Source organism: Chionomys nivalis, chromosome 1 (genome assembly GCF_950005125.1).
Source record: "Chionomys nivalis chromosome 1, mChiNiv1.1, whole genome shotgun sequence".
Taxonomy (NCBI): domain Eukaryota; kingdom Metazoa; phylum Chordata; class Mammalia; order Rodentia; family Cricetidae; genus Chionomys; species Chionomys nivalis.
In genome coordinates, this window is record NC_080086.1 from 126030468 (window position 1) to 126056144 (window position 25677).

Sequence of the window (25677 nt, forward strand, 5' to 3'; positions counted from 1 at the left end):
AGACTTCCAAGAACACAGAACTAACAGTACTTTGTTATTCTAAGTATTGTTTTAATATATAGATAGTGTGTACAAACACACAGTCGCCCGAGCGTGCACACGTACACACACATTTCCAGCTACCTTCCTGGGTAATCTGGTGCCTTTCTAGTTTATTTTCTTTTTTCTAGGTCGTGCATTTCCTGTTGATCAGTTTTTTCTGGAGGATGCAATTGCCATGACAAGGTAAGGAAGATATTAATTGAAGTTCATCAAAAATCTTCGAAAACACACTTCTTGTTAATCTTTAGTGTGCAAGATACTAACCTTCCTTTCCAATTGCCTTTAGTCTTTCATTTAATGTTTCCATTGAGTTCTTGTTTTCCTCCTTCTGTTAGCAAACAAACTTTTGGTATTTAAGTTCTGGTTCTTAGTAACTAACTCTGACAGGTAAGTTAGTGTCTCTGCAGCTCAGTTTCATTGTGTGTCAAACGGATCTGTTAATACTAGCACTTCCCTGGGTCACAAGGGCTGTGTGAGGAACTAATAACATAATAGATTAACTAGAGTAGCAAAAGAGAACACTTGCTGCTTTTCTAGAGGACCTGAGTTCAGTTCCTAGTTGGGGGACTGGTTAAGTTGGGTAGCTCACAGTTGCCTGTAACTCCAGCTCCAAAGATATGATATGATTCTCTCTTCTGGCCTTTATAAGTACCTACTTGGCTAAAGATTAAAACTGAGCCTAGCCGCGGTGGTGCACGCCTTTAATCCCAGCACTCAGGGAAGCAGAGATGGGTGCACCTCAGTGAGTTCAAGGCCAGCCTGGTCTATAGAGTGAGTTCCAGGACTGTTATGCAGAGAAACCCAGTCTCAAAAAAACTTAAAAAAAAAATTAAAACTGGAAGGGAAGAAAGTGGGTGTTTAGAATTGTATGTGACACATAATGCATGCTCTGTAAATGTTAGCTATTATCATCATGCTCTCGGGAAGCCTGTGATACAGGCTGAATGTTAGGATGTCTATGCAGGAGACTGGAAAGATGGCTCAGCAGTTAGGAATACTGACTGCTTTTCTAAAGAACATAGATTCAATTTCCAGCCACTATGTGCATAGTGGCTCACAACAGTCTGTAACTCCAGTCTCAGGGGTTTTGACACTTCTGGCCTTCACAGGCACCACACATCCACATCCACATGCCCATATGCAGACACACATACTTAAAACTAATTAAAAATCAATCTTAAAAAATAATATTTAGCCGGGCAGTGGTGGCACATGCCTTTAATCCCAGTACTCGGGAAGCAGAGGCAGGTGGATCTCTGTGAGTTCGAAGCCAACCTGGTCTACAGTTCCAGGACAGCTAGGGCTGTTACACAGGGAAACCCTGTCTCAAAAAAAAAAAAAAAAAAAAAAACAAGAAACAAAAACAAAAAATTTTTAAAAAGGATGTATGTGAAGGAGGAAGCCAAATTGTTTAGAGGGTAAAATACTTCCACTGAGTTTGAGAAAGCTGACTTACACACGTTGTCTCTGACTCTATTCAGGCAGGCTCGAGCGCATACACATACACACACACACACACACACACACACACACACGTACACGTGTACACAAAACCACAATAAAAGGGATCAACCTATATAGATTCAGAATTGGGTAGGAATGGTAGTTTCTGTTGTATACAAAGGGATTTCTCTATGACTTTTTAGCCATGAATCCTCTAAGCTTTGATCCTTGCTGCTTCTTGCTGTTAAACCCAGCCTTGTTGGCTATCAGATTCAAAACATTTTAGTGATTAAAAGGACTTCTGTGATTAAAAACTTCCAGATCAGGATCTTATTACTAACTACTAAACTCTAGGGTGAAAACAGCCCCGATGTCTACGAGCTCGCGGTATGAACCTTACATCAGATTGCTGTTTCTCAGACAGCAGGCTGTCACGTCTTTACTGTCTGTTCCTTCCTCCCCCTTTTTCCCAGGTCATTCTTTAACCCTCAGCTCGAGTGCCACGTTGGTGAATTTCCATCTACTTGTTTCTTACAAGCCTTGAGTACTTTTATTATACCGGTCTGTCTTGCAGAGTTGTGACTGTTTCAGTGCTTCCTCGTTGGTTTCCAAGTCTCTTGAAAGGCTCTTTACTTCACACACCACACCACACCACATTGCCATGGCCCTATGTAAAACTGGCATTTGGTAAATGCTAACCAAATGAAATTTGAATGTAAAAGGAGAATATGACATTTGATGGTAGGGAGGAACTGGAACAAGTCAAAGATTATAGAATAATGACATTTTAGACTTCTTTGCTTGGTTTTTGTTTCTTTGGTTGGTTGGTTGGTTGGTTGGTGTTGTTTGTTTCTTTGAGACAGTGCTTCTCTGTATAACTGACTGGCTGTCATGGAACTCACTCCAACATTTTAGACTTCTTAAAAAGCCATAGGACCCTTTCTGCAAATAAACTCTTGTAGAGAATCATGAAGAAATAAGAACTAAAATGGGAATTATCTGAATGAACAAGGTAGGAGGAAAGAACAGAGCCCACTTGGTCACTGTCCCCAGCCCTTACCTTTCACAGGGTCTCTAAGAAACCTTTCAACCTCTAGGGAAAGAGTTCCCAGATAGTTATGTCCATCAGTTCTCCCAAATGATGAGAAAATAAGGCTTTTGAAATTGACTCTCAGAAGTCCTGTGGCGCGGTGATTTAGTGGCAGACCTAGAGATTTTAGTGTGTATACCTTTGCATGGCACTGTAATAGTGTTTTCTCTAACAAACTCCAGCTGTCTAATAAGAGTCTTGCAGTGTGTTTGAAGATGGTCTTGTAGCAGTGTTCAGAAAAGAACTGGTAAGTCAGGACTACATTTGGTTGCACAGGCTGGAATTGACTGCTTTAGAATTATAGTTGGGGGCTTTGGGGCATGGGTAAGATTCTCAAAGAAGGAATTAAAGTTAGGGGCACTGCAACTGAGAACGTAGCTCACATGCCCTCTGCATGTCCATCATTCCTCCTGGATGCTTTTCTCCATAGTCTTCTCTGGTTGTCTAGACAAAACCAATGGCATTCATCCCCATCAGAAACAAGGCACAGCCGGGCAGTGGTGGCGCACGCCTTTAATCCCAGCACTTGGGAGGCAGAGGCAGGCGGATCTCTGTGAGCTCGAGTCCAGCCTGGTCTACAAGAGCTAGTTCCAGGACAGGAACCAAAAGCTACGGAGAAACCCTGTCTCGAAAAATCCAAAAAAAAAAAAAGAAAAAAAAAAGAAACAAGGCACAGCCAGCAGAGTCCCGGGCTGCTGGGAGGGAACACACGAACTGGGCAGAAGCAGGACAGCTATCTGTTGGAGAGAAACAAAGTGAGAGGCTGGTTTACACCCCCAAGACATTCTCCTGTGTTTTCTCCCTCAGATATGTGTTACAGGATGGGAGCCCATATATGCGCTCCATGAAACAGATCGCAAAGGAAAAGCTTAAAGCCAGGCACAACAGAACTGCGCTTGAAGAAGTGGAGGAAGACCTGAGGCTGTCGCTTCACCTTCAGGATGAGGACTCCGTCAAAGACACAATACCAGATCAACAGTTAGATTTTAAGCAGCTCTTGATCCGCTATAAAGGTAATGTGCGCACTCAGGGAATGGTATTAAAAAGTTTCTTGTCGTTTCTATCCCACCATGATCCAGAAAAATAGGACTTTTATTTTATGGTAACATTGCCTTAAATTTGTCAAAACAACTTTAAACTTCCCAAGTCAGCATTTCTACTGCATAGATTATAGCTACCATACCTGCCAGGGGAGTTTTCTTTATTATTATTATTATCATTATCATTATTATTATTATTAATTTTTAAAAGTCTTTGCTAGGAGAAAAAAGAAAAACCAGCTGACCCTGCAGAAGGAATAACAAAGGTTAGAGGCTCTTAGGCAGAAAAGACAAGTGAGGGATAGAAGAAACTAGAGGAAAGAGCAGGGAGGGTGGCTGGGACTTGGCGCTAGTCTCAGCCTTAAGGACAAAGACAAAGTGTGTGTCCTGTGTGTTCACCTCTGGTTATAGGTATAGCAGACCACACAGGAAGGAACAATAACAGGTGCAGTATGTCACAGGGGAGGGCTTCCCTGACAACACAATTAAAACGCATTTAAAGGAGGAATCTTTACAGCTGTCATTTAATTTAATTTTTTTTTTTTTTTTGAGACAGAAGTTTTACTATGTTGTACAGGCTAGCCTTGAACTCCTGCTTCATCCTCCTACGTAGCTGGGTCCATAGGCATATACTATTATACCCAATTAAAATATGTTATTCTAAAAGTCCATGTATAGCTGGGAGGTGATGGTGCACGCCTTTAATCCCAGCACTCAGGAGGCAGAGGCAGGTGAATCTCTGAGTTCGAAGCCAGCCTAGTCTACAGAGCAAGTTCCAGGGCAACCAGAGCAACACAGAGAAACCCTGTCTCAAAAAAACCAAAAGTAATATAAATAAGTAAATAAAAGTCAATGTATAATGCTAACACTGGCTGGTAAAATTTCCCCAATATTTAAATAGTCTCAAATACCTCTCCATGAATGACTTAACTACAAAGGGAATGAATAACAATTAGACAGGGAAGAATCTTATTTTTTATTTTTATTTTTTTTTTGGTTTTTCAAGACAGGGTTTCTCTGTGGTTTTGGAGCCTGTCCTGGAACTAGCTCTTGTAGACCAGGCTGGTCTCGAACTCACAGAGATCCGCCTGCCTCTGCCTCCCGAGTGCTGGGATTAAAGGCATGCGCCACCACCGCCCGGCAACAGGGAAGAATCTTAACTAAATGATCAAGTTAACACAATAATGGGGCAAACAAAGATTGCAGACCTCAATCATGCGCTGAAAATTCAACATTGTTTTGTGGTATGCATGATTTAATTTGATTGTGGTAAAATATCAGATAACCAAATAGAAGAACACTACAAAATAATCTTTAAAATGTCAAGATTGGACTGGGGAGGATGCATGGATAAAATACTTGCTATACAACCTGAGGAACTGCATTCGGATCCCCAGAGCTCACGTACAAACCAGGTGTGTCCTTGAGTGCCTGCAATTTCAGCACAAGGAGAGGATGGATGGACAGATGAATGGATTGATGGATGGATGGACAGATGGATGGACGGGATGGATGGGACACATACAACACAAGATCCTGAGGCTCACTGACAAGTCAGTCTAGCTGAAACTGGGCTTCATATTCAGTGAGAGACCCAAAGAGCTGAGAGGAGAGCTGAAGAAGCCTTTACTAAGACTCCAGTGGGGAGGAAGAGATTTATGATCCTTTAAAAAAAAAAAAGATTTATTTATTACGTATACAGTGTCCTGCCTGCAGGCCAGAAGAGGGCACCAGATCTGATTACAGATGGTTATGAACCACCATGTGAGCGAATTGAACCCAGGACCTCTGGAAGAGCAGTCAGTGCTCTTTACCACTAAGCCATCTCTCCAGCCCCCAAGATTAAAGATCCTTACTAGAACATGTGGGGATAGACATCATGGGTATGGTGTGAAGGAAGTCTTTTTGTTTTGGTTTGGTTTTTTCGGGTTTTTTGTTTTGTTTTGGTTTGGTTTTTAAGACAGGGTTTCTCTGTGTAGCCCTGGCTGTCCTAGAACTCACAGAGATCCACCTGCCTCTGCTCCCAGACAGCTGGGATTAAAGGCATGCGTCACCATGCCCTGCACGGAGGAATTTTTTAAACTTGCATGCATTCTTCAAGGAAGAAGCATCATTTTTGTCTCAAAGCGCCGTAACGGTCTAGCACTGTTGTAAAGATGCTCATGAAACAGCTGTGCTCCATTCGTGTCTTCCTATGGTAACCGCTAACTGGACTTCCTGATGATCTGATTCAAGGTTTGATTGAATCTGGACGGGGTTTCTAAAATATGTCTGACTGAATTTTGTTCTAGATCTGAAACATTCAATAAGTACATGATGGTGGAAAAGAAGGAAGGAAGGAGGGAGTTCAAAGTTCTAATGGGGAACGAAGTATTTCTGGGCTGGAATGTAACTGATACAGTGTTTATATACCTGGCGTGGAGCCCTGGGTTTGATCTCTAGCAGCACAGAAACCAGATGTGGCGGTGTGTGCCTACAATCCCAGCACTTGAGAGGAAGGCAGAAGAATCAAAAGTTCAAAGTCATCCTTATCTTGAGTTTAAGGCTAGCCTTAAAAAAAAAATGATGCGCCGGGCGGTGGTGGCGCACGCCTTTAATCCCAGCACTTGGGAGGCAGAGGCAGGCGGATCTCTGTGAGTTCGAGACCAGCCTGGTCTACAAGAGCTAGTCCCAGGACAGGCTCCAAAAACCACAGAGAAACCCTGTCTCGAAAAACCAAAAAAAAAAAAAAAAAAAAAAAAGATGCTGATGAGATGGGTCACAGGTTAAGAGCACTGGTTGCTCTTTTACAGAGGTTCTAAGTTCAATTTCCAGCAACCACATCACAGCCATCTTCTGGCCTGAAGGCATATTGCAGGCATAATACTATATACATAATAAATAAATCTTTTTAAAAAATATTTATTTTCATTTTATTTTTATCAGTGTTTTGCCTGCATATATATCTTGTGTGAAGGTGTCAGACCCTAGAGTTATAGACAATTGTGAGCTGGGTGTGTGGGTGCTGGGGCATGTGGAAGAGCAATCAGTGCTCTTAACCACTGAGCCATCTCTCCAGCCCATAAATAAATAAATCTTAAAAGAAAAAAGAGAAGGAAGTATTTCTGTTTAGCAGTGTTGTCTGAGGGCCTGAAAGAAAGCATTCACCACGTAAGTTACATTTGAACTCCTGTACTGTTAAACCAAGCCAAGATTCACCCACCTCACAGGTGGAAGGTGTAAGTATTCTGAGTTTTACCTTTCTTTCAGGGGTGAGCAAGTCAGTCATCAAGACGATGTCTGTCATGGACTTTGAAAGGGTCAACTTCGACTTAATAGAGGCCTTGCTAGAGTGGATTGTGGACGGCAAGCACTCCTACCCTCCAGGTGACCATTTCTTCTCTGTAGGCCCCAGTGATCCACATAGTAAACACTTAGGCCTTGGAAAACTGCACACAAGACCATAGGGCACGGGGTAAGACCCCAAGCTTGGAGTCTGGTAGATTTCCTAGCTTTGCTATTAGGAACCATATACATTTGACTAAGTCCTTATCTTTTCTCGATTTTAATTGCTTTGTTTGTAAAATAAAGACAGTAGTTAATCTTCTATAAAGCTGTCTCAAAAAAAAAAAAAGCCTGGCGATGGTGGCACACGCCTTTAATCCCAGCACTCAGGAGGCAGAGGCAGGCGGATCTCTGTGAGTTCGAGACCAGCCTGGTCTATAAGAGCTAGTTCCAGGACAGGCTCCAAAGCCACAGAGAAACCCTGTCTCGAAAAACCAAAAAAAAAAATAAAAAAAAAATTTAAAAAAAAAGCTGTCTCAACTCCTGAAAGAAACTAAGTAGGGCTGGGGTGCGGCTCAGTGGTGGAGCATCTGGTCAGTGTGTTCAGAGCAAGGGCTTGATCCCTAGCACCATGACATACAAGAAAATTAGGATTAAAAACAAGCCAGACAGGGGTGGCGCATGCCTTTAGTCCCAGCACTTGGGAGGCAGAGTCCGGCAGACTCTGAGTTTGAGGACAGCCTGGTCTACAGAGCAAGTTCCAGGACAGCCAGGGCTACACAGAGGAAGTCTCCAAAAAACAAAACAAACAAACAAACAAAATAGAGGGTGAGAGATGGCACGGTAGTTAATAGCACTTGTTGCTTATTTAGAGGACCTGAGTTCAATTCCCAGCTCCCACGCTGGGCAGCTCACAGCCTCTAACTCCAGCTCCAAGGAGGCCCAATGCCTCTGACCTCCAAGGGTGCCTATACTCACATGTACATACCCACACACATACACATAATTTATGTGTGTGTGTGAATAAAAATAAATCTTTTAAAACAAATGAATAAAAATCAGGCCCTGTGTGTGGCTGAGCTGGCAGCGTGCTTGCCTAGCATGTAGAAAGGCTCCAGTGTCTCACAAACCAGAATGGTGGTATGTGGAATCCCATCCCTTGGGACGTAGAGACAGGAGAATCCCAAGCAGTAGGTCACCCTTGGTGTCATAGTTTCCGTCCCTTACCATCCTCATCGTGCTAGCCATCTTCACTGCAGTCTCTTGTGCTCAGGGGAGTTGAGATCTCTTGACTGAATCCTCCACATTGGGGTTCTGCATACATGATGTCCCCATCGCAGGCCGTCCTACCTGCGACCTTGTCCTCACTCTTGCTGTCATAACATTCAAAGCGACTAGTACCCGACACTGTCTAGAATTGTTTTGCTTACTGATCCATCTCCTTCAGTGGAATGTAAATTCAAGAGCAGAGAGTTTGACAGGCGTGGTTGTGCACACCTTTAGTTCCAGCACTAGGGAGGCAGAGGCAGGTGGATCGCTGAGTTTGAGACCAACTTGTTCTACAGAGCAAGTTCCAGAACAGCCAGGACTGCACTGCCAGGCTAACCCTGTCCTGAGAGTGGTGAGGAAGACAGGGGTTTCTTGTTCATCCTGGACTTCTCAGCTCCTAGGAAAGTGCTTAGAACATTTAAATACAGAATATATTTTTTTAAGACAGGGTCTCACTATGTAGCCCTAACTGACCTGGAACTTGTTATGTAGACCAGACTGTCCTTGAACTCACAGAGAGCCACCTGTCCCTGCAAATGCTGGGATTAAAGGTGTACATCACCATGCCTAGCTAAAACTAATTTTTGTTGAAGATTGGGTGCTGATTGAGTGAAATTGTAAAATTCAATAAAGATCAATGAAAGACTTTATATGCTTGTTCCATATTACTTAAGAGAAATGGTGATGTTGCTCTCTCAGTTCAGACTTTACTATCATGTGATGTGTCCTAAGGAGACTTGAAAGCCATGTAAATTATTAAGTTTCTTATTTGTTGTCTCTTAGCAAGTAAGTGATCAGGTGTTGCTAATGTATTACTACTAATGGACTAGGCCTGGTTTCATTCCAAAGAAAAAGATTTACTGAAAATAAACATGCCAGCCAAAAAGAAATTTTAGAAAATTACCAAAATTCACCAGGCACGTTGAATACTCCCAGTTCTTGGGAAGTGGAGGCAGCCAGATCTGCGAGTCCAAGGCCAGCCTGGTCTACAGAGCAACATAGCAGTTCCAGGCCAGCTGGGTTGTATGACCATGTCTCAAAAAATAACAACAAAGAATCAGTGATCTATCTGTGAATATCAGAGCTATCCCCGACAGGTAGTCAAGCCATGAGGGAGGAACAGATCATAATAAAGTAGATAAAAAATATAGACAAATTCCCCATCTCTATCTAGATTATTTTACTACTCTAAATCTGTGTCATTTTAGTATAAAGGAGCATGGGACGTGTAATAGAAAGAGCGTGGATCTGGGGCCAGAAACTGAGCGTTTGTAATGAATGAGGCACTCAGCCTATCAGCTCTGGCCTGGCCAAAGGACTGAGTAGTGTGCTTCGCACTGATGCCCTTCTTTCCTCAGGGTGGCTGAGCGTGAGAAAACACCTCTGCTTGGCCTGCCTCTGTTTTTGTGATGATTTAGATTCCTTCTTTGTTCCATGGGGAGAGTAAGCATGGCTGTAGGTAATGAGCTCTGGGGGCCCTGTTTTATGTCCGTGCTACACAGCTGACCTTGGCATCCTGCTTACATACATGAGATGGAGGGAGACGTTAGTGAGGAGGTTATCATCTTCTTCTGTGAATGAAGCACAAGAGAAAGCCAGGTGTGGAAGCTCATGCCTGTAACCCCAGCACCTGGGAGACTGAGGCAGGAGAGCCAACATGGGTTTAGGGCCAAACTGAACTACAGAGTGGGTTCCAAGACCACCCGAACTACCAAGGGATACCCTGTCTCAAAAAACTACAAAATAAAGTAACTGTTGGGACAGAAATACAGTATAATCTGTTACTGTTGCTTATTTTCTTTAATGGACAAGTTTAAAGGCCATCAATGATTAGTAAGACATGACTAATTAATATGCTGTCTTCTTCAGTGTGTCTGAACTTAGATAACCAGATCAGAGTTTCTTTTTATCATAGCCACTAAAATATCTGGATTTCATTAACAAAAGAGTCTTCATAACCATAGAAACAGAATGCAAGTGGCCAGGGTACTGAGGAAATAGTTGAAGAACTGGGCCTGATGTGTGCAAGGTCTTGGTTTTGGTCCTCAGATGGTACACACGCACACTTGCACACATGCACGAACTTAAGGCATGCTCTTCTACACTTCCGTTTTCTACTGGAAAAGAGTAATACCACTCTACTTCGTCCTGGGGCTGGAGAGATGGCTCAGAGGTTAAGAGCACTGACTGTTCTTCCAGAGGACCTAAATTCAATTCCAGCAACCATATAGTGGCTCACAACCATCTATAATGAGATCTGGTGCCCTCTTCTGGCCTGCAGGCATACATGCCAGAACATTGTATACATAATAAATAAATAAATCTTTAAAAAAAGTAAATCAGGGTATATACAGAAATGTGATTTCATATTCATTTAAATACTGAGGCTTTACAAAGAAAAACTGATAGTGAAAAATTACCAGATTATTGGTTTACAAACAATTTATAACCTATTCTATATTCCTTGTTCATTTATCTGAGTCTCTCTTTTGTATCCCAGGTGCTATACTTGTGTTTTTACCGGGGCTGGCAGAAATCAAGATGCTTTATGAGCAGCTGCAGTCTAACGCGCTCTTCAACAACAGACGCAGTCACCGGTGAGCCGCCGGCTGTCCAGCCATAGTCACTCACTGCAGCCACCTACAGAGACAGGAGCAGAAGGGCCCTGTGCTTCTCACCTTCCTTAGACTGTCTTGTTTGTGCCAGCTGGATGTGGGCAGACCTCTGCGCTCCAGGAAATGTCACTCCTTTCCATCAAGGACAGGCATTTCTCTTCACTTATCGCAGTGACTCAGCAAATTTGCATGCAATTTCAGTTGCTAGATTCCTGAAGAGGAGGGGAAGATGCTGTCATTTTGAGGGAAAGTAATTTTCCACCAGTCCCTGGACGTGCCTTCATGTACCGGGCAAAGCTAGCTATCAAAGACTCCCTAGGGGTTTAGCAGGGACTACCCTGACTTGCGTCACGCTCTGCCTCCCTCTCTCTGGACCTAGGCTTGTTCCTCTTGGTGGGTCACTACTGCATTAACCCCCAGCTTCTCCAGAGCTGGCGCAGTGTTTTGTAAGATCAGAAGGAACCTCACATTGAGAAGAGCTGGGCCTGGAGGAGTACAGGGAAGCTGCCAAGCTGGAGTCACTTCATTAATTTCAGTAGAAAGGCACCCGCCCCAGAACCCTCACTGTGGTTTTCCGTCCGTCTTCTTAGGTGTGTTATCCATCCGCTGCACTCATCGTTATCCAGTGAAGAGCAACAGGCAGTGTTTGTGAAGCCTCCCGCAGGCATAACTAAGATTATAATTTCCACCAATATTGCTGAGACGTCCATAACCATTGACGATGTTGTTTATGTCATCGATTCTGGGAAGATGAAGGAAAAGAGGTATTCTCTTTTGGTGAGGTAACAGAGGCACTACAGATACCTCATTTAGGATGACAGGGCTGTGGAGGGTTAATGCTAAGGTCCCCTTTAAAGAAATACTGTCTGTGTGGGATTCAGTGGCCAGCGTCATGAATGTTAAAGTCAAACAAGAATACACAATTTAAAGTTTTACCTCAGAAGCAATGGATTCATTTTCCCATGTGATTTTTTTTCCTTATGTGCTTGGATGAAAAGGAAATGATTTAAAAAGAATGTGTGTGGTGGTATTGGTAGCATTTAAATCAGCACTAGTTATACCACAGTCCTGGAATACACAGAACAGAACACTGTAGGAATAAGGTGGATGTCTTTTTTTTTTTTTTTCGAGACAGGGTTTCTCCGTAGCTTTTGGTTCCTGTCCTGGAACTAGCTCTTGTAAACCAGGCTGGCCTCGAACTCACAGAGATCCGCCTGCCTCTGCCTCCTAAGTGCTGGGATTAAAGGTGTGCGCCACCACCGCCCGGCTAAGGTGGATGTCTTAAGTAATAAGCAGGACTATTTGTCCATGCCAGGTAGTCTTAACCACAAATTTAAAAGTGGCACAGTAAAGTACTTGCAGAAACTATGTTCAATCCCCAGAACCCACACTTGGGAAAGAAGGGGGAGGGGTGGGGAGAGGGAGGGAAAGAAAGAAAAGCAAAAAGAGGCTAGATGTGGTGGCCGCTGTTGGGAAGGGAAACCGGCAGATCACTGGAACTCACTGGCCAGCCAGCCTGCCCTGCTTGGCAAGAGAGAAGATGGTGCCGAGGCTGTCCTCTGGCGTACATGCTCACACATGTGTGTGTACTTATACATACAGAATCACTCAGTCTTGTATTTCCTTTTCCTTTCCAGATACGATGCTGGCAAAGGGATGGAAAGTCTAGAGGACACATTTGTGTCCCAGGCCAATGCTCTGCAGAGAAAAGGTCGAGCTGGCCGTGTTGCATCTGGAGTCTGCTTCCATTTGTTCACAAGCCACCACTACAGCCATCAGCTTTTAAAGCAGCAGCTACCAGAAATACAGAGAGTGCCATTGGAACAGCTGTGCCTAAGGTGACATCTTGACGTGTATGCTCTGCTCCCAGCAGTCTGATGGTTCTCGTGCTATTTAAGCTTCATGTTCTCCTTTCCTAGTGGAAGACATTTTGCTAAGAATAGAGTGGATGAGCTCATTCATTTGCAAAGAAAGCACGTCACGTGTGGCCCTTTCCTTTCCTTTTACCTTTCTACACACAGTCTCGCATTTGCAGAGCACGGCCCCACCATAAAGCTCAAAAATACATTCATAAATTAGGAAGTAACTTGACCTGCCAGGGAATTGCTGCCCGGTTATACATTAATATCACATTATTCCAGGGGAAAATCTACAGCCTCGTTATCAGAGAAAAGTAAACAAAATTTACAACACCATTATTAGCCAATGAACAAATGTCATAAAATAGGATTTGAACAGATTCAATGTGCACACCTTCACTCCCAGCACTTGGGAGGCAGAGACAAACGAATCTCTGTGAGTTCAAGACCAGCCTGATCCAGAGCAGTTCCAGAGCAGCCAGGGCTATACAAAGAAACCTTGTCTGAAAACAAAAAAGTTTCGATTCAATGTTTATGAAAAATTGCTTGGTGATAGATAAGAAATGAAATTTATCCACGCTCTTTTATCCACTTGTTAACTTGAAAAGCGAAAAAAAAGCCCCAAAGGATACAGATTACTTGCACAAAGCTCTTTTTATTTTTTCCAAGTGCTGGGTTGAGCCCAGGATGTTGTGCATACTAGTCAAGTGCTCTGCCACTGGGCTACTATCCCAGCCCTGTAACCTTCGTCACATAGGATGTATGCTATAGGATGTAGAAACGCTGTGTCCATAGTCTGGAAGTTACAAATCGAGGAAGAAGCCACGCAGAATGGCACATACCTATAATCCCAGTACTTGAGAGAGTAAGGCAGGAGGATCCTGGCTTTGAAGCCAGATCCATCGGGTATACAGTGAGTGCCCATCTCCAAACAAACAAAGGAGAAGCAGCAGGGGAGGGGCTGATCCTCTGCACTGAGGTCATGGTGGTGTGGATGGAAGGGAGTGAAGGGATTTGAGAGAACTTTGGAAGTTGATAACTTGATGGATGAGGGAAGGGAAGTGTAGCACATGTAGCATAAAAGGGTTATTGAAATACTTAGTAGTAGAAAGATAGGGAAATCCTGTACGCCAGCATAGGCCATCCTTTCCTTTTCCTGCTCGAAACTTCAGTGCATTCCTCACTGCCAGCGCATCACGTTAGTGAACTAGCTCAGGTGAGAAGACACTAAGTACCAAATACGTGCACTAAAGAAGAGCATCTGCAGAGTTCTAGGCCAGCCTGGTCTACAGAGCTAGTTCCAGGACAGGCTCCAAAGCTACAGAGAAACCCTGTCTCGAAAAACCAAAAGAAAAGGTTCAATCTGTGAGCCATCTGGTAGCTCTAATTGCAGTTTCTCTGAGGCGCCTCCTCCAGCTGTATCATTTTCCCTGGCCTCGGCAGTATGCAAGCTTCCACATCCTCCAACACTGCCTCCCCATGTGAATCCTTCGTAATTTGAACCCCCAGTTACGAGAAAACAGCAGTTTTGAAAGTTTATAAAAAAGAACTTTTGAATATGGGTAAGTTCAGAACTCGAGTGTCTCTGTAGTTCACTGCTAGGAAAACTGGAGAACCAGAGACTTCCAGTGTCTCTGTAGTTCACTGCTAGGAAAACTGGAGAACCAGAGACTTCCAGTGTCTCTGTAGTTCACTGCTAAGAAAACTGGAGAACCAGAGACTTCCAGTGTCTTCTTTAGCGCAGCAGTGCTGCTGAGGTGGTGGCCCCGCCCGCAGTCGTAGGACTGGGGTGGCAGCTTCTACTTGTCTCAAAACCCAAAGCGCTGTGTGGTCTAAAAGGTATTTCTCAGGGACTGGAGAGACGACTTAGTAACTAAGAGCACTTGCTGCTCTTCCAGAAAACCCTCGTTCAGTTCCAGTGCCCACGCCAGGCAGCTCCCCACAGTTTGTAACCTACACCCTGGGTTCTGATGGCTCCTGCACTCAGGTGCACATGCCCACGTGCAGAGACACCTACACAGAATTGAAATGATCAAAGCCAGTCTTTTTTTAAAGAAGCATTTATCTTTCTCAAGAAACAAAAGTTGCTCTCTGCTTCATTCTATCATATATCAAATTTACAAATTATGATTTTCTTTTCTTTTTCAGAATTAAAATTTTGGAAATGTTCAGCTCTCATAATCTGCAGTCTGTGTTCGCGCGGCTCATTGAACCTCCTCATATTGACTCCCTTCGTGCCTCAAAAGTGCGGTTACGGGACTTGGGGGCCTTAACTCCAGATGAGAAGCTGACCCCGCTGGGCTATCACTTGGCCTCTCTGCCAGTGGACGTGAGGATCGGCAAACTGATGCTCTTTGGGTCTATCTTCCGCTGTCTGGACCCGGCTCTCACCATTGCTGCAAGCTTGGCCTTTAAGTCCCCTTTTGTAAGTGAGCATTTGTCTAAATTGGAGTTTATGTCAAGGTCTAGAAGGAATCTTTAGGCTTCAGAGGTATGTGAATTTGCTTGTATATGGGATGTGAAATTTTTCCTTAGAAAGATCTCTATTCCCCCCCACCACCAAAAAAAAAAAACAACCCTTGGGTATTAGAGGTATAGCTATTAAAATAATGTGGTTTTAGTTTGCTATTGCTTATTTTAGAAAAATCAAAAAACAGTAAGGCAGCAAGAGACCCCTATATAATTTCAAAAAGTAATGAACACATTTACTAACTTTTAAAACTAACTTTTGAAATATAATTTGTATATACAATTCATCCATTTACAAGAATTTAAGTCAGTGGCCTTTAAGGATTAAAGTGTAACACTTGCCAGCATGTGTGAGGCCCTGGGCTCCATCTCCAACTAAGGCAGGGAAATGTATCACCATCCCACTGTACAACCTTCCCACTAGGACCAGTTTTCTTTTTCTTTTTTTTAATTTTTTTTAAAAAAATAGTTATTATGTATACAATAGTCTGTCTGCATGTATGCCTGCAGTCCAGAAGAGGGCATCAGACCTCATTACAGATGGTTGTAAGCCACCATGTGGTTGCTAGGAATTGAACTCAGGACCTTTGAAAGAGCAGGCAATGCTCTTAACCGCCGAGTCATCTCTCCAGCCCTAGGACCAGTTTTCAAGGCTAGTCTGAGCAATATGGCTCAGCAGTTAAGAGCACTGGCTGCTCTTCCAAAGGAGCCAGGTTCAATTCCCAGCACCCACATGGCGGCTCATAGCTATTGTAACTCTAGTTCCAGAGAATCTGACATCCTCACACAGATATATGCAGGCAAAACACCAATGCACTTAAAATAAAAATAAATCATTACCAAAAGAAAGAAACAGGCAAACAAATCCAAAAAATAAAATAAGTAGGTCTTTGATGACTATCTTTTGCCATTTGGTACTAAAAAACCGTAATTGCTTATCTTGGGCTCACTTTGAACTCACAGAACTTTTGGCCATTCATTAGCTTCAGTATCGCGCTTGCCTTGAATCAGCCTACCCATGGACTAGCACACTTTGTACCGTGCAAGACTTTCCCCAGGCACTGGGTTTCAGCAGTAGGGAAGTGCCATTTGAAACCTCAGATAAACTGTGTCCTGCAAATCCATCTCCCTCACTTAGGTGTCTCCCTGGGATAAGAAAGAAGAAGCTAACCAGAAAAAGCTGGAATTTGCATTTGCAAACAGTGACTATCTGGCCCTTCTCTGTGCATATAAGGTAAGGTAATCTCAGAACTTAGGTTTGTAACCACATTTGGCACCAACATTAAAGTAAGTTCAGCTTGATTTTCTCCACAATTTAGGGTTGGCAGCTGAGTACAAAAGAAAGCGCGAGAGCGGGCTATAATTACTGCAGACAGAACTTCCTGTCGGGAAGAACTCTGCAGGTGAGTGGCTTCTCTGCTTCATCCATTTCCACTATAGGGCTCACAGTTACACAGAGGGCCTGCAGCTCTACCCAGTTGTCCTGTCTGGACGGTGGGAAGGCTATTTCTGAGCATGCATGGTTTTCTTGACTGTGCAGAATGGCAGACACAAGACTTTGACTGATGAAACTCTCACCTGACTTGGTTGTCCACATTGCTGTATGCTTCTTTAATGTGGGGGACAGAGCAGACTATCAGCATGGTGAGGGTGGCCATCTCCCCAGTGGTACATACACACATCATGTGACTTCTTCTCAAGAGACAACTGTAGCTCTCAGCACACTATCAGTGGGGTCCGTGACCATCCCTAACGCCATAGCTCTTTGGGGGGAACCAAAGAACTAATATTGAATCAGATTCTCTTGGTTAATTTTGTCCTTTGTGCACCAGAGCATACAGTTTGTCAGTGGTCAGCACAGAAGAGATAGAAAAGTTTGTTGTCTTTTTCATAGTCACAGATAGGGTTTATGTCCTGGCCTGTGACAATATTTAGGCCTCATTCCACAGTGTCTAGGAAGCCAAAGAAGTGATGGATTCGAGCACTACCAGCTTTGTTTTATTAAAGATCTGGAGGATGGAGAAGGGGAGGACAATGGGTCATAAAATCAGTGTTCTTGATCCTCTACATCTGTTTCTTCCCCTCTGTCAGATAAGTTGTGCCAGAGTAGAGACCTTACCTGTTTTGTTCAGACTGTGCTGTGGGTCAAATTCCGGTTTCCAGCATGGTAGGCAAACCCTCTACCACCTATGTATGCCTTCTCCCACCTTTTTGTTTTGTTCTTTTTTTTTTTTTTTTTTTTTTTTTTTGAGACAGGAACTCTCTGTTTAACAGTTCTGGATGTCTGGAACTCCCTTTGTAGACCAGGCTGGCCTCAAAGTCACAGAGATCCGCCTGCCTCTGCCTCCCGCGTACTGGGATTAGAGGCGTGCGCCACCACCGCCTGGCTGCCCCCCACTTTTAAAATGGTGGACTCTTCCTTTGTTGCTGAGGCAGTCCCCAAACACCTGGGTCCAACAGCCTCTTGCCTCTCTCTGCCTTCCAAGTTATGAAATGGCAAACATGAGCCACTGCATTTGGTTCTTGCAGCCTGGATTTGAGCAAAAGGCACAAGACAAAGACATTTATACTTTTTTGTGTCTAAATCTAAAACACTTAATAACATCCTCATCCCCAGCATCACCTGTGATCCAGTAACACCACAGAGTAGGAAAAGAGGGAAAGTTCTGCACATGAGTTCCACAGAGGGAAACATTATCCCCTCGAGGCTCAGGTAAGGAACTGACAGGACTTGGATAGAAACGCAGACAGGAAGATTAGAAGCTAAAGCAACAAGCAGTACCACAAGCAAAATAAATTACATTCGCTTTGACCATCCCAAGAATTTGCAAAAAATGGCCGGGCGGTGGTGGCGCACGCCTTTAATCCAAGCACTCGGGAGGCAGAGGCAGGCGGATCTCTGTGAGTTCGAGACCAGCCTGGTCTACAAGAGCTAGTTCCAGGACAGGCTCCAAAACCACAGAGAAACCCTGTCTCGAAAAACCAAAAAAAATTAAAAAAAAAGAATTTGCAAGAAAATCAGATCTACCACACCCCAGTTAAAATGTGTAGAATGTAATATGATATTCAAGAAATGGCCTCTCAGGAGAGGCAACTCAGTGGTTAACAGCACTGGCTGCTCTTCCAGAGGACCTGGGTTCAATTCCCAGCACCACGTGACAGCTAACAACTCTCTGGAACTCTTGTTCCAGGGGATCCGACTCCCTCACACAGACACACATGCAAGCAAAACATCAATGTACATAAAGTACAAATAAGTAAATTATTTAAAAACAAAAACCAAAAAATTTAGCTGGGTGGTGGTGGCAGCGCAGGCCTTTAATTCCACCCAGCATTCAGGAAGCAGGGGCAGGCAGATCTCTGGAAGTTCAAGGCCAGTCTGGTCTACAGAGCAAGTTCCAGGACATCCAGGGCTACACAGAGAAACCCTTTCTCAAAGAACAAAAAGGAAAAAAAAGAAAAGAAAAGAAAGAAGTTATCATCAGGAATTTCAAAGACTTTGGATTTGTTTGTAACTGTCTGCCAGTTTGTGGTAAGTGAAAGCCACCTTTTAAAGATGGCAGACAAGCTAGCCCTCTATCTTGTTAGAGCCGTCTGCACTCATTCGAGTCACTGCTGCTGCACATTTGTGAGCTGCTCACCTTTGATGTGTTCATAGCTCCTTCGTTTAAAAGTTTGTTCCTTCTTTCAGGAAATGGCCAGCCTCAAACGGCAGTTCACAGAGCTCTTGTCCGACATTGGCTTTGTGAAAGAGGGACTCAGAGCAAGGGAAATTGAGAAAAGGGCCCAAGGAGGAGATGGCGTCCTGGACGCCACAGGAGAAGAGGTAAAGCACATGTGCTTGTCTGGTTCACTTCAGTTCCATCGCATGCAACTAAAATATGGCCTGTGGCATCACAGCCACTCTTCACTTCAGCCCAGTGAGCAGGGGTTAGCGGCGCTCTTGATTTCTTCTGCCCACAAATGTGTCCGTTCTGTGTAATTACAGAAGTAGTACTTCTTCCAGATGAACTTATATTCCTTTATTCTGAAAGCAATTAGTATTTGTGGAGCGTCTCAATGTCTCACAAACCAGGCTTTCTCTCCTGGGTGCTTATCAGCACTGCCTGTGTTTGTTTGTTTGTTTGTTTAAACCTGTGCAAAAAGAGTCCACTTAGATCTTGCTGGAGCTGCGGGCTTGCCCTCAGTTCCACCTTGGCTCTAGCGAGGGCTCCCTCAATCACACTGTCAAGAACACTGACTTTATAACTGCTTTGCATGCATCTAGAATTATTGTGGGCTCTTTAAAATATGTCCTGTGTGATTATGGTCTGGGAGATTTATTTTTCTGCTTAGAAAGAAATTTTATAATTGATAAAAAAAAGTAGATACTTTTTTTGCTTTAAGATAGACATCAAACAAAATACGATAGCTAGATGTGGTGGTGCACACCTCTAATCCTAGCACTTGGAAGGCAGAAGCCAATGGATTTCTGTGAGTCCGTGGCCAACAACGGCTACATAGTGAAACCCTGGTTCACAAAGAAGAAAGAAAGAAATATAATGTCAAACACATTACCTAAAAAAACATCTCCTATGGACAATGCTGTGTTTCTCTCGCAGGCCAACACGAATGCTGAGAACCCCAAGCTGATATCTGCGGTGCTGTGTGCTGCTCTCTATCCAAATGTAGTACAGGTAACAGCACTCTTTTCCTGAACCTTCCTTTGTCTTGTTTTATGAGCAACCAAAGGATAAACGTAAAATATGCTCCTTAGTCATCTTAAAGAGATACACACAGCCCACAAGGTTTCCCAGTTCATTCCTTCTCCCAATCTATGAGGACACATATTTTGTATAAAATGAGGATGTAAGTGAACCTACAATGCACACACAAAGAATGCCCATTTAGTAGTACAATTAAATGCAAGTTTACACAAAGAAATAGACTTCTTTACTTTTAAAGATGGCACACAAAAATTTAATGATTAATGCTGTTGCCAAGTGAGTCCTTAAATTACCACTCTTGATGAGAATAAAATTTATCTATCATCTTAACTGTGCTTTATTTCTAGGACTATTAGAGAAATTTTGCAAATGTGCATAAAGATAGAGCCAGGAGAACATTGACTCAGCAGACCATCTAAGTTTACAATAGCATGTAAATCACGGCACATGAGAGATGGAGGCAAGGATTGGAAGTTCAAAGGCAGCCTCAGCTACACAGTTCAAGGCCACATAGACTACATGGGACCCTTTCCTTTTTTTTATTGATATTTATTGAGCTCAGCATTTTTCTCTGTTCCCGTCCCTGTCTCTACCCTCCCCCCTTTAATCCTCCCCCAAGGTCCCCTGCTCCCAGTTTACTCAGGAGATTTTGTCTTTTTATACTTTCTACTTCCCATGGAGATTAGATCAATGTAAGTCTCTCTTAGTGTCCGCATTGTTGTCTAAGTTCTCTGGGATTGTGGTTTGTAGGCTGGCTTTCTTTGCTTTATGTTTTAGAACCACCTATGAGTGAGTACATCAGATAATTATCTTTCTGGGTCTGGGTTACCTCACTCAAAATAATGTTTTCTGGCTCCATCCCTTTTCCTGCAAAATTCAAGCTGTCATTATTTTTTTCTGCTGTATAGTACTCCATTGTGTAAATGTACCACATTTTTCTTTTCTTTTTTTTTTTAAATTTATTTATTATGTATACAATATTCTGTCTGTGTGTATGACTGCAGGCCAGAAGAGGGCACCAGACCTCATTACAGATGTTGTGAGCCACCATGTTGTTGCTGGGAATTAAACTCAGGACCTTTGGAAGAGCAGGCAATGCTTTTAACCTCTGAGCCATCTCTCCAGCCCCACATTTTTCTTATGCATTCTTCAATCGAGGGACATTTAGATTGTTTCCAGGTTCTGGCTATGACAAACAAAACTGCTATGACCATGGTCAACCTTGTCCTTGTGGCACGATTGAGCATCCTTTGGATATATACCCAAAAGTGGTATTACTGGGTCTTGAGGAAGGTTGTTTCCTAATTTTCTGAGAAATCGCCACACTGATATCCAAAGGGGTTGGACCAGCTTGCATTCCCACCAGCAATGCAGAAATGTTCCCTTTTCCCCACAACCTCTCCAGCATAAGTTGTCATCAGAGTTTTTGATCTTGGCCATTCTTACAGGTGTAAGATGGAATCTCAGAGTTGTTTTGATTTTCATTTCTCTGATGACTAAGGATGTTAAACATTTCCTTAAGTGTCTTTCAGCCATTTTAGATTCCTCTGTTTGAGTTCCTCTGTTTAGGTCTGTACTCCATTTTTTTAATTGGATTATGTGATCTTTTGGTGTCCAATTTCTTGAGTTCTTTGTATATTTTGGAGATCAAACCTCTGTCTGATGTGGGGTTAGTGAAGATCTTTTCCCATTCTGTAGGCTGTCGTTTTGTCTTGTTAACCGTGTCCTTTGCTTTACAGAAGCTTTTCAGTTTCAGGAGGTCCCATTTATTAATTGTTTCTCTTAGTGTCTGTACTGCTGGGGTTCTGTTTAGGAAGTGGTTCCCTGTGTCAATGTGTTCAAGTGTATTTCCCACTTTCTCTTCTATAAGGTTCAGTGTGGCTGGCTTTATGTTGAGGTCTTTGATCCATTTGGACTTGAGTTTTGTGCATGGTGATAGATATGGGTCTATTTTCATTTTTATACATGTTGATATCCAGTTATGCCAGCACCACTTGTTAAATATGCTTTCTTTTTTCCATTTGATATTTTTTGGTCAGGTGTTCAAAGATGTGTGGATTGATATCCAGGTCTTCTAATCGGTTCCATTGGTCCTCCTGTCTGTTCTTATGCCAGTACCAGGCTGTTTTCAGTACTGTAGCTCTGTAGTAGAGTTTGAAGTCAGGGATTGTGGTGCCTCCAGAAGTTCTTTTATTGCCCAGGATTGTTTTGGCTATCCTGGGATTTTTGCTTTTCCAAATGAAGTTGAGTACCATTCTTTCAAGGTTCTTAAAGAATTTTGCTGGGCAGAGACCCTTTCTTAAAAAGAAAAAAAATTGCTGGGCAGTGGTGACATGTGCCTTTAATCCCAGCACTTGGGAGGCAAAGGCAGGTAGATACAGTTTAATGGTGAAATTACAGATACTTACAATGAGGTATTATATAACTCTTGATAACATTTTTTTTTTTTTTTTTGAGACAGGGTTTCTCTGTGGCTTTGGAGCCTGTCCTGGAACTAGCTCTTTAGACCAGGCTGGTCTCGAACTCACAGAGATCCGCCTGTTGATAACAATTCTTTAGGAAAATCTTGAACAAATATAAAAATGTGTTCAGTATACAAAGTTAAAAAGCAAGCTCTATGGCTAGACGATGTTGACGCACACCTTAACCCCAGCACTGAGGAGGCAGAGGCAGCTGGGTCTCTGTGATTTCAAGGCCTGGCCTACAAAGTGAATTCCAGGACACCCACGGAAACCCTATCTCAGGAAAAAGAAAAAAAGCAAGCTATACAGCAGTCCTGGGCCAGAGATGGGTCAGTGGGTCAATGGGTAAAGGTGCTTGCCTTGAAGCCTACATTCTGAGTTTGATCCCTGGGACCTACATGGTGGGAGTAGTGAACCAACTCATACAAGCTGTCCTCTGACCTCCACATGACGTGCATGCCTGCATACATGCACACCAGTACTGGAGAGATGAGACAGGAGGAGGACCGTGGGTCTGAGGCCAACCAATCTATATAGTAAGTTCCAGGATAACCTGGGTTGTACAGTGAGACCCTGCCTTGAAAAAACGACAACAACAACAAAAAAGAAATAAAAACTATTCAAACAAGACATGTTTGTGCCAAAGAATGAGTCCTACAAAGAAAATGTGTGTCTGTCTTTATAAATACTGTTGTATAGGTCAAGACCCCAGAAGGAAAGTTCCAGAAGACCAGTACTGGAGTTGTCAGACTGCAGCCGAAGTCAGCTGAGTTGAAGTTTGTCACAAAGAACGACGGATACGTGCACATTCACCCTTCCTCGGTGAACTATCAGGTCAGAACAGTGCTGTTTAGAGCGTTAGCTCCGGCACGCTGTCGGATGAGAGATGCAGTCCCTACGGCAGATGAGCCCTGCTCTGTGACTGCGGTGTCCCCAGCAGCACGGGCGTCAGAGAGGACTGAATCTGTGTCAGCTGACAACCTGTTTCTGGAAAGGAGCGTCACGTTGAGAGAATTGTACTGTGTACAAAAGTGCCCATTTCGGCTCTTAAGTGAAAATTGTCTCTTTTAATTAGTTTAAGAAGTCATGGGCCAGGCATGGTAGTTTACGCCTTTAATCCCAGTACTCAGGAGGCAGAGGCAGGAGGATCTCTGTGAACTGTAGGCCAGCTTGGTCTTCAGAGCGAGTTCCAGGACAGCTAGGGCGCTCTCTCTCACTCTCTCTCTCTCTCTCTCCCTCCCCCCCATATGTGTGTGTGTGTGTGTGTGTGTGTGTGTGTATATATATATATATATATATATATATAATTTTTAAAAGGCATGAGCTAATTACATCATCAGCATGTTTTTGCCAACCCTTTAGCTCTGTTCTTCCTTCAGCTATTGCTATTGAGACTGTGGCCTCTTCCCTAGAGACTAAACCCGTCCATGGTCACTGTAGCCTCCTAGATGTCAACTCTAAAGGGCTTTACCTAGTCCTCAGCACACTTGCTTCTCGTGTGGTTTTGACATTTCTAACTTCCCTCCTCTTGAAACAACAATGTTCCATTTGCTCCTGAAGTATCCCCTCCTGTCCCTGGTCCCTGTCTCCATTACCAGGTTGCCCTCTCCCATCCCCCTAATCTTCTGGAACTCTCCCCACTCTCCCCAGCCTTCTGCCTTACGCTTACGAATATCCCAATCCTTTTTTTTTTTTTTTTTTTTTTTTTTGAGGCAGGGTTTCTCTGTAGCTTTAGAGCCTGTCCTGGAACTAGTTCTTGTAGACCAGACTTGCCTCGAACTCACAGAGAGCTTCCTGCCTCTACCTCCCAAATTCTGGGTTGAAAGATGTGCGCCACCACCGCCCAGCTTCGATCCTTTTCTTAAATCTTCATATATGGAGTCTACTGTAGACTCCCACTTGACCCTTCACATGTGGCTCCTGGCCCTCAAAACCCACCTCCTCTATCATTCTGGATGCTGCAGCAATGCATAGAACGGAACAGTGTTCCCCTGCACCAGCAGGCTGCTGTCATGGTGAGAAGACACACTGCTTCTGTCCCCAGAGTGATAGTCTCGTTCCCCAGGAAACGCATGCTTACCCTGACATTGCCTGGCTGTGGGTGTAGAGTACCTGCCTGCTGTGGCAAGCCCTACGTTCAATCTAAAAATGAACAGAATTTCCTTAGTGTCTCTTTCCCTCTAAATCCCTCTACCTCCTCTGTTCCATTGCCAGCGAGTATGAATTTGTTCACTGTTCGTACCATGTTATTCTGTGCTGGAATTGTAAAGTCCATGAAGACAGGAGTTTGATGCCTTTTTGCATTTCCAGAGTCTGGCATGATGCATGGCTGAAAGGAGATGCTCAGTGAAGTTTCCAGGAGAGATGGAGGAGGAAGGAGCCAGGCGGAGTGCTGCATGCCTTAATCCCAGCACTCAGGAGGCAGAAGCAGGCCTGGTCTCCATAGTGAGTTTCAGGACAGCCAGAGAGCATAGTGAGACCTTGTCTCCACACGAAACAAAACAAAGAGTAGAGGTGGATGCCAGTTGATGGTGGCGCACACCTTTAATCCTGGCACTAGGGAGGCAGAGGCAGGTGGAGCTCTGTGAATTCAAGGCCAGCCTGGTCTACAGAGCAATTTCAAGACAGGCTCCAAAGTTGCAGCGAAACCCTGTCTTGAAAAAAACAAAGCAACAAACAAACAAAAAACCCAAAGAGCAGAGGTGAAATGAGGTCTGCCCATGGAGCTATTGAGAAGATGGTGATGAGCCACAGAAGGGCCTCCTTGAGCTCAGAGAAGCCTGAGGACCAGGGGCTCATCCACTCGTCTTGACTGCATCTGACTTCAGGCAGCAGAGGCCTGGCTTAATGTCATTCCTCTTTTCCGTTAGCCACGTGGAAGACAAAATTATTCACACATCCATGCAGTGCCTGCGGTCTGATCTCTGCGTTGGGCTCTGTTGTAGGTTGTGACTAATGTGGGGCATGAAGGACAGGAAGTGAACAGGGTCCTCTCTCAAGCAGCTTGTTTTGGCTAGGGAGATAGGTGGGAAATAAGGCAATACTGACCAATGGCAGGTGCCCTAGAGAAGAAGATACAGCAGGTATCAAGACAGAGAGGGGCCCTTTCTACAGGGCAATCTGGAAGAACCCTGAGTCAAAAACTATCAGGTCCTGAATGAAAAGCGAGCCATACAGATCTCTAAGGAGAGAACATTCCAGTGCAGGAACTAAGTGCCGAGACCATGAGGTAAGAGTGTATTCGGGATGTCCTAGGGTGTGCAGGAAGGCAGCAGACAGCAGAGTTCAGGGGTGTGGGGAGCAGGCTCTGGTCATGGCAAACCTTGCTGGCCATGGAAGGGAAATTAGACTTTTAGCCTTTGGGGAACTATGGGAGTGATCCCTCTGGCTGCCGTGGAAGGCTGTGGTTCCCCGCGAG

At 43.8% G+C, this 25677-nt stretch overlaps 1 protein-coding gene across 2 annotated transcripts in view; it reads left to right on the forward strand.

Moving 5' to 3' along the window:
* The window catches only part of Dhx57 (DExH-box helicase 57), a 55766-nt gene that overhangs the window by 24869 nt on the left and 5220 nt on the right, over positions 1–25677 (forward strand). For both annotated transcript variants that reach the window (XM_057765145.1, XM_057765153.1), the window contains exons 11-22: positions 171–225; positions 3383–3588; positions 6865–6981; positions 10649–10745; positions 11354–11527; positions 12401–12601; positions 14771–15047; positions 16230–16325; positions 16411–16494; positions 18783–18917; positions 19693–19767; positions 22959–23093. In XM_057765145.1, coding sequence (XP_057621128.1) covers positions 171–225; positions 3383–3588; positions 6865–6981; positions 10649–10745; positions 11354–11527; positions 12401–12601; positions 14771–15047; positions 16230–16325; positions 16411–16494; positions 18783–18917; positions 19693–19767; positions 22959–23093 — 1652 coding nt within the window. The remainder of the gene's footprint in view (positions 1–170; positions 226–3382; positions 3589–6864; positions 6982–10648; positions 10746–11353; positions 11528–12400; positions 12602–14770; positions 15048–16229; positions 16326–16410; positions 16495–18782; positions 18918–19692; positions 19768–22958; positions 23094–25677) is intronic.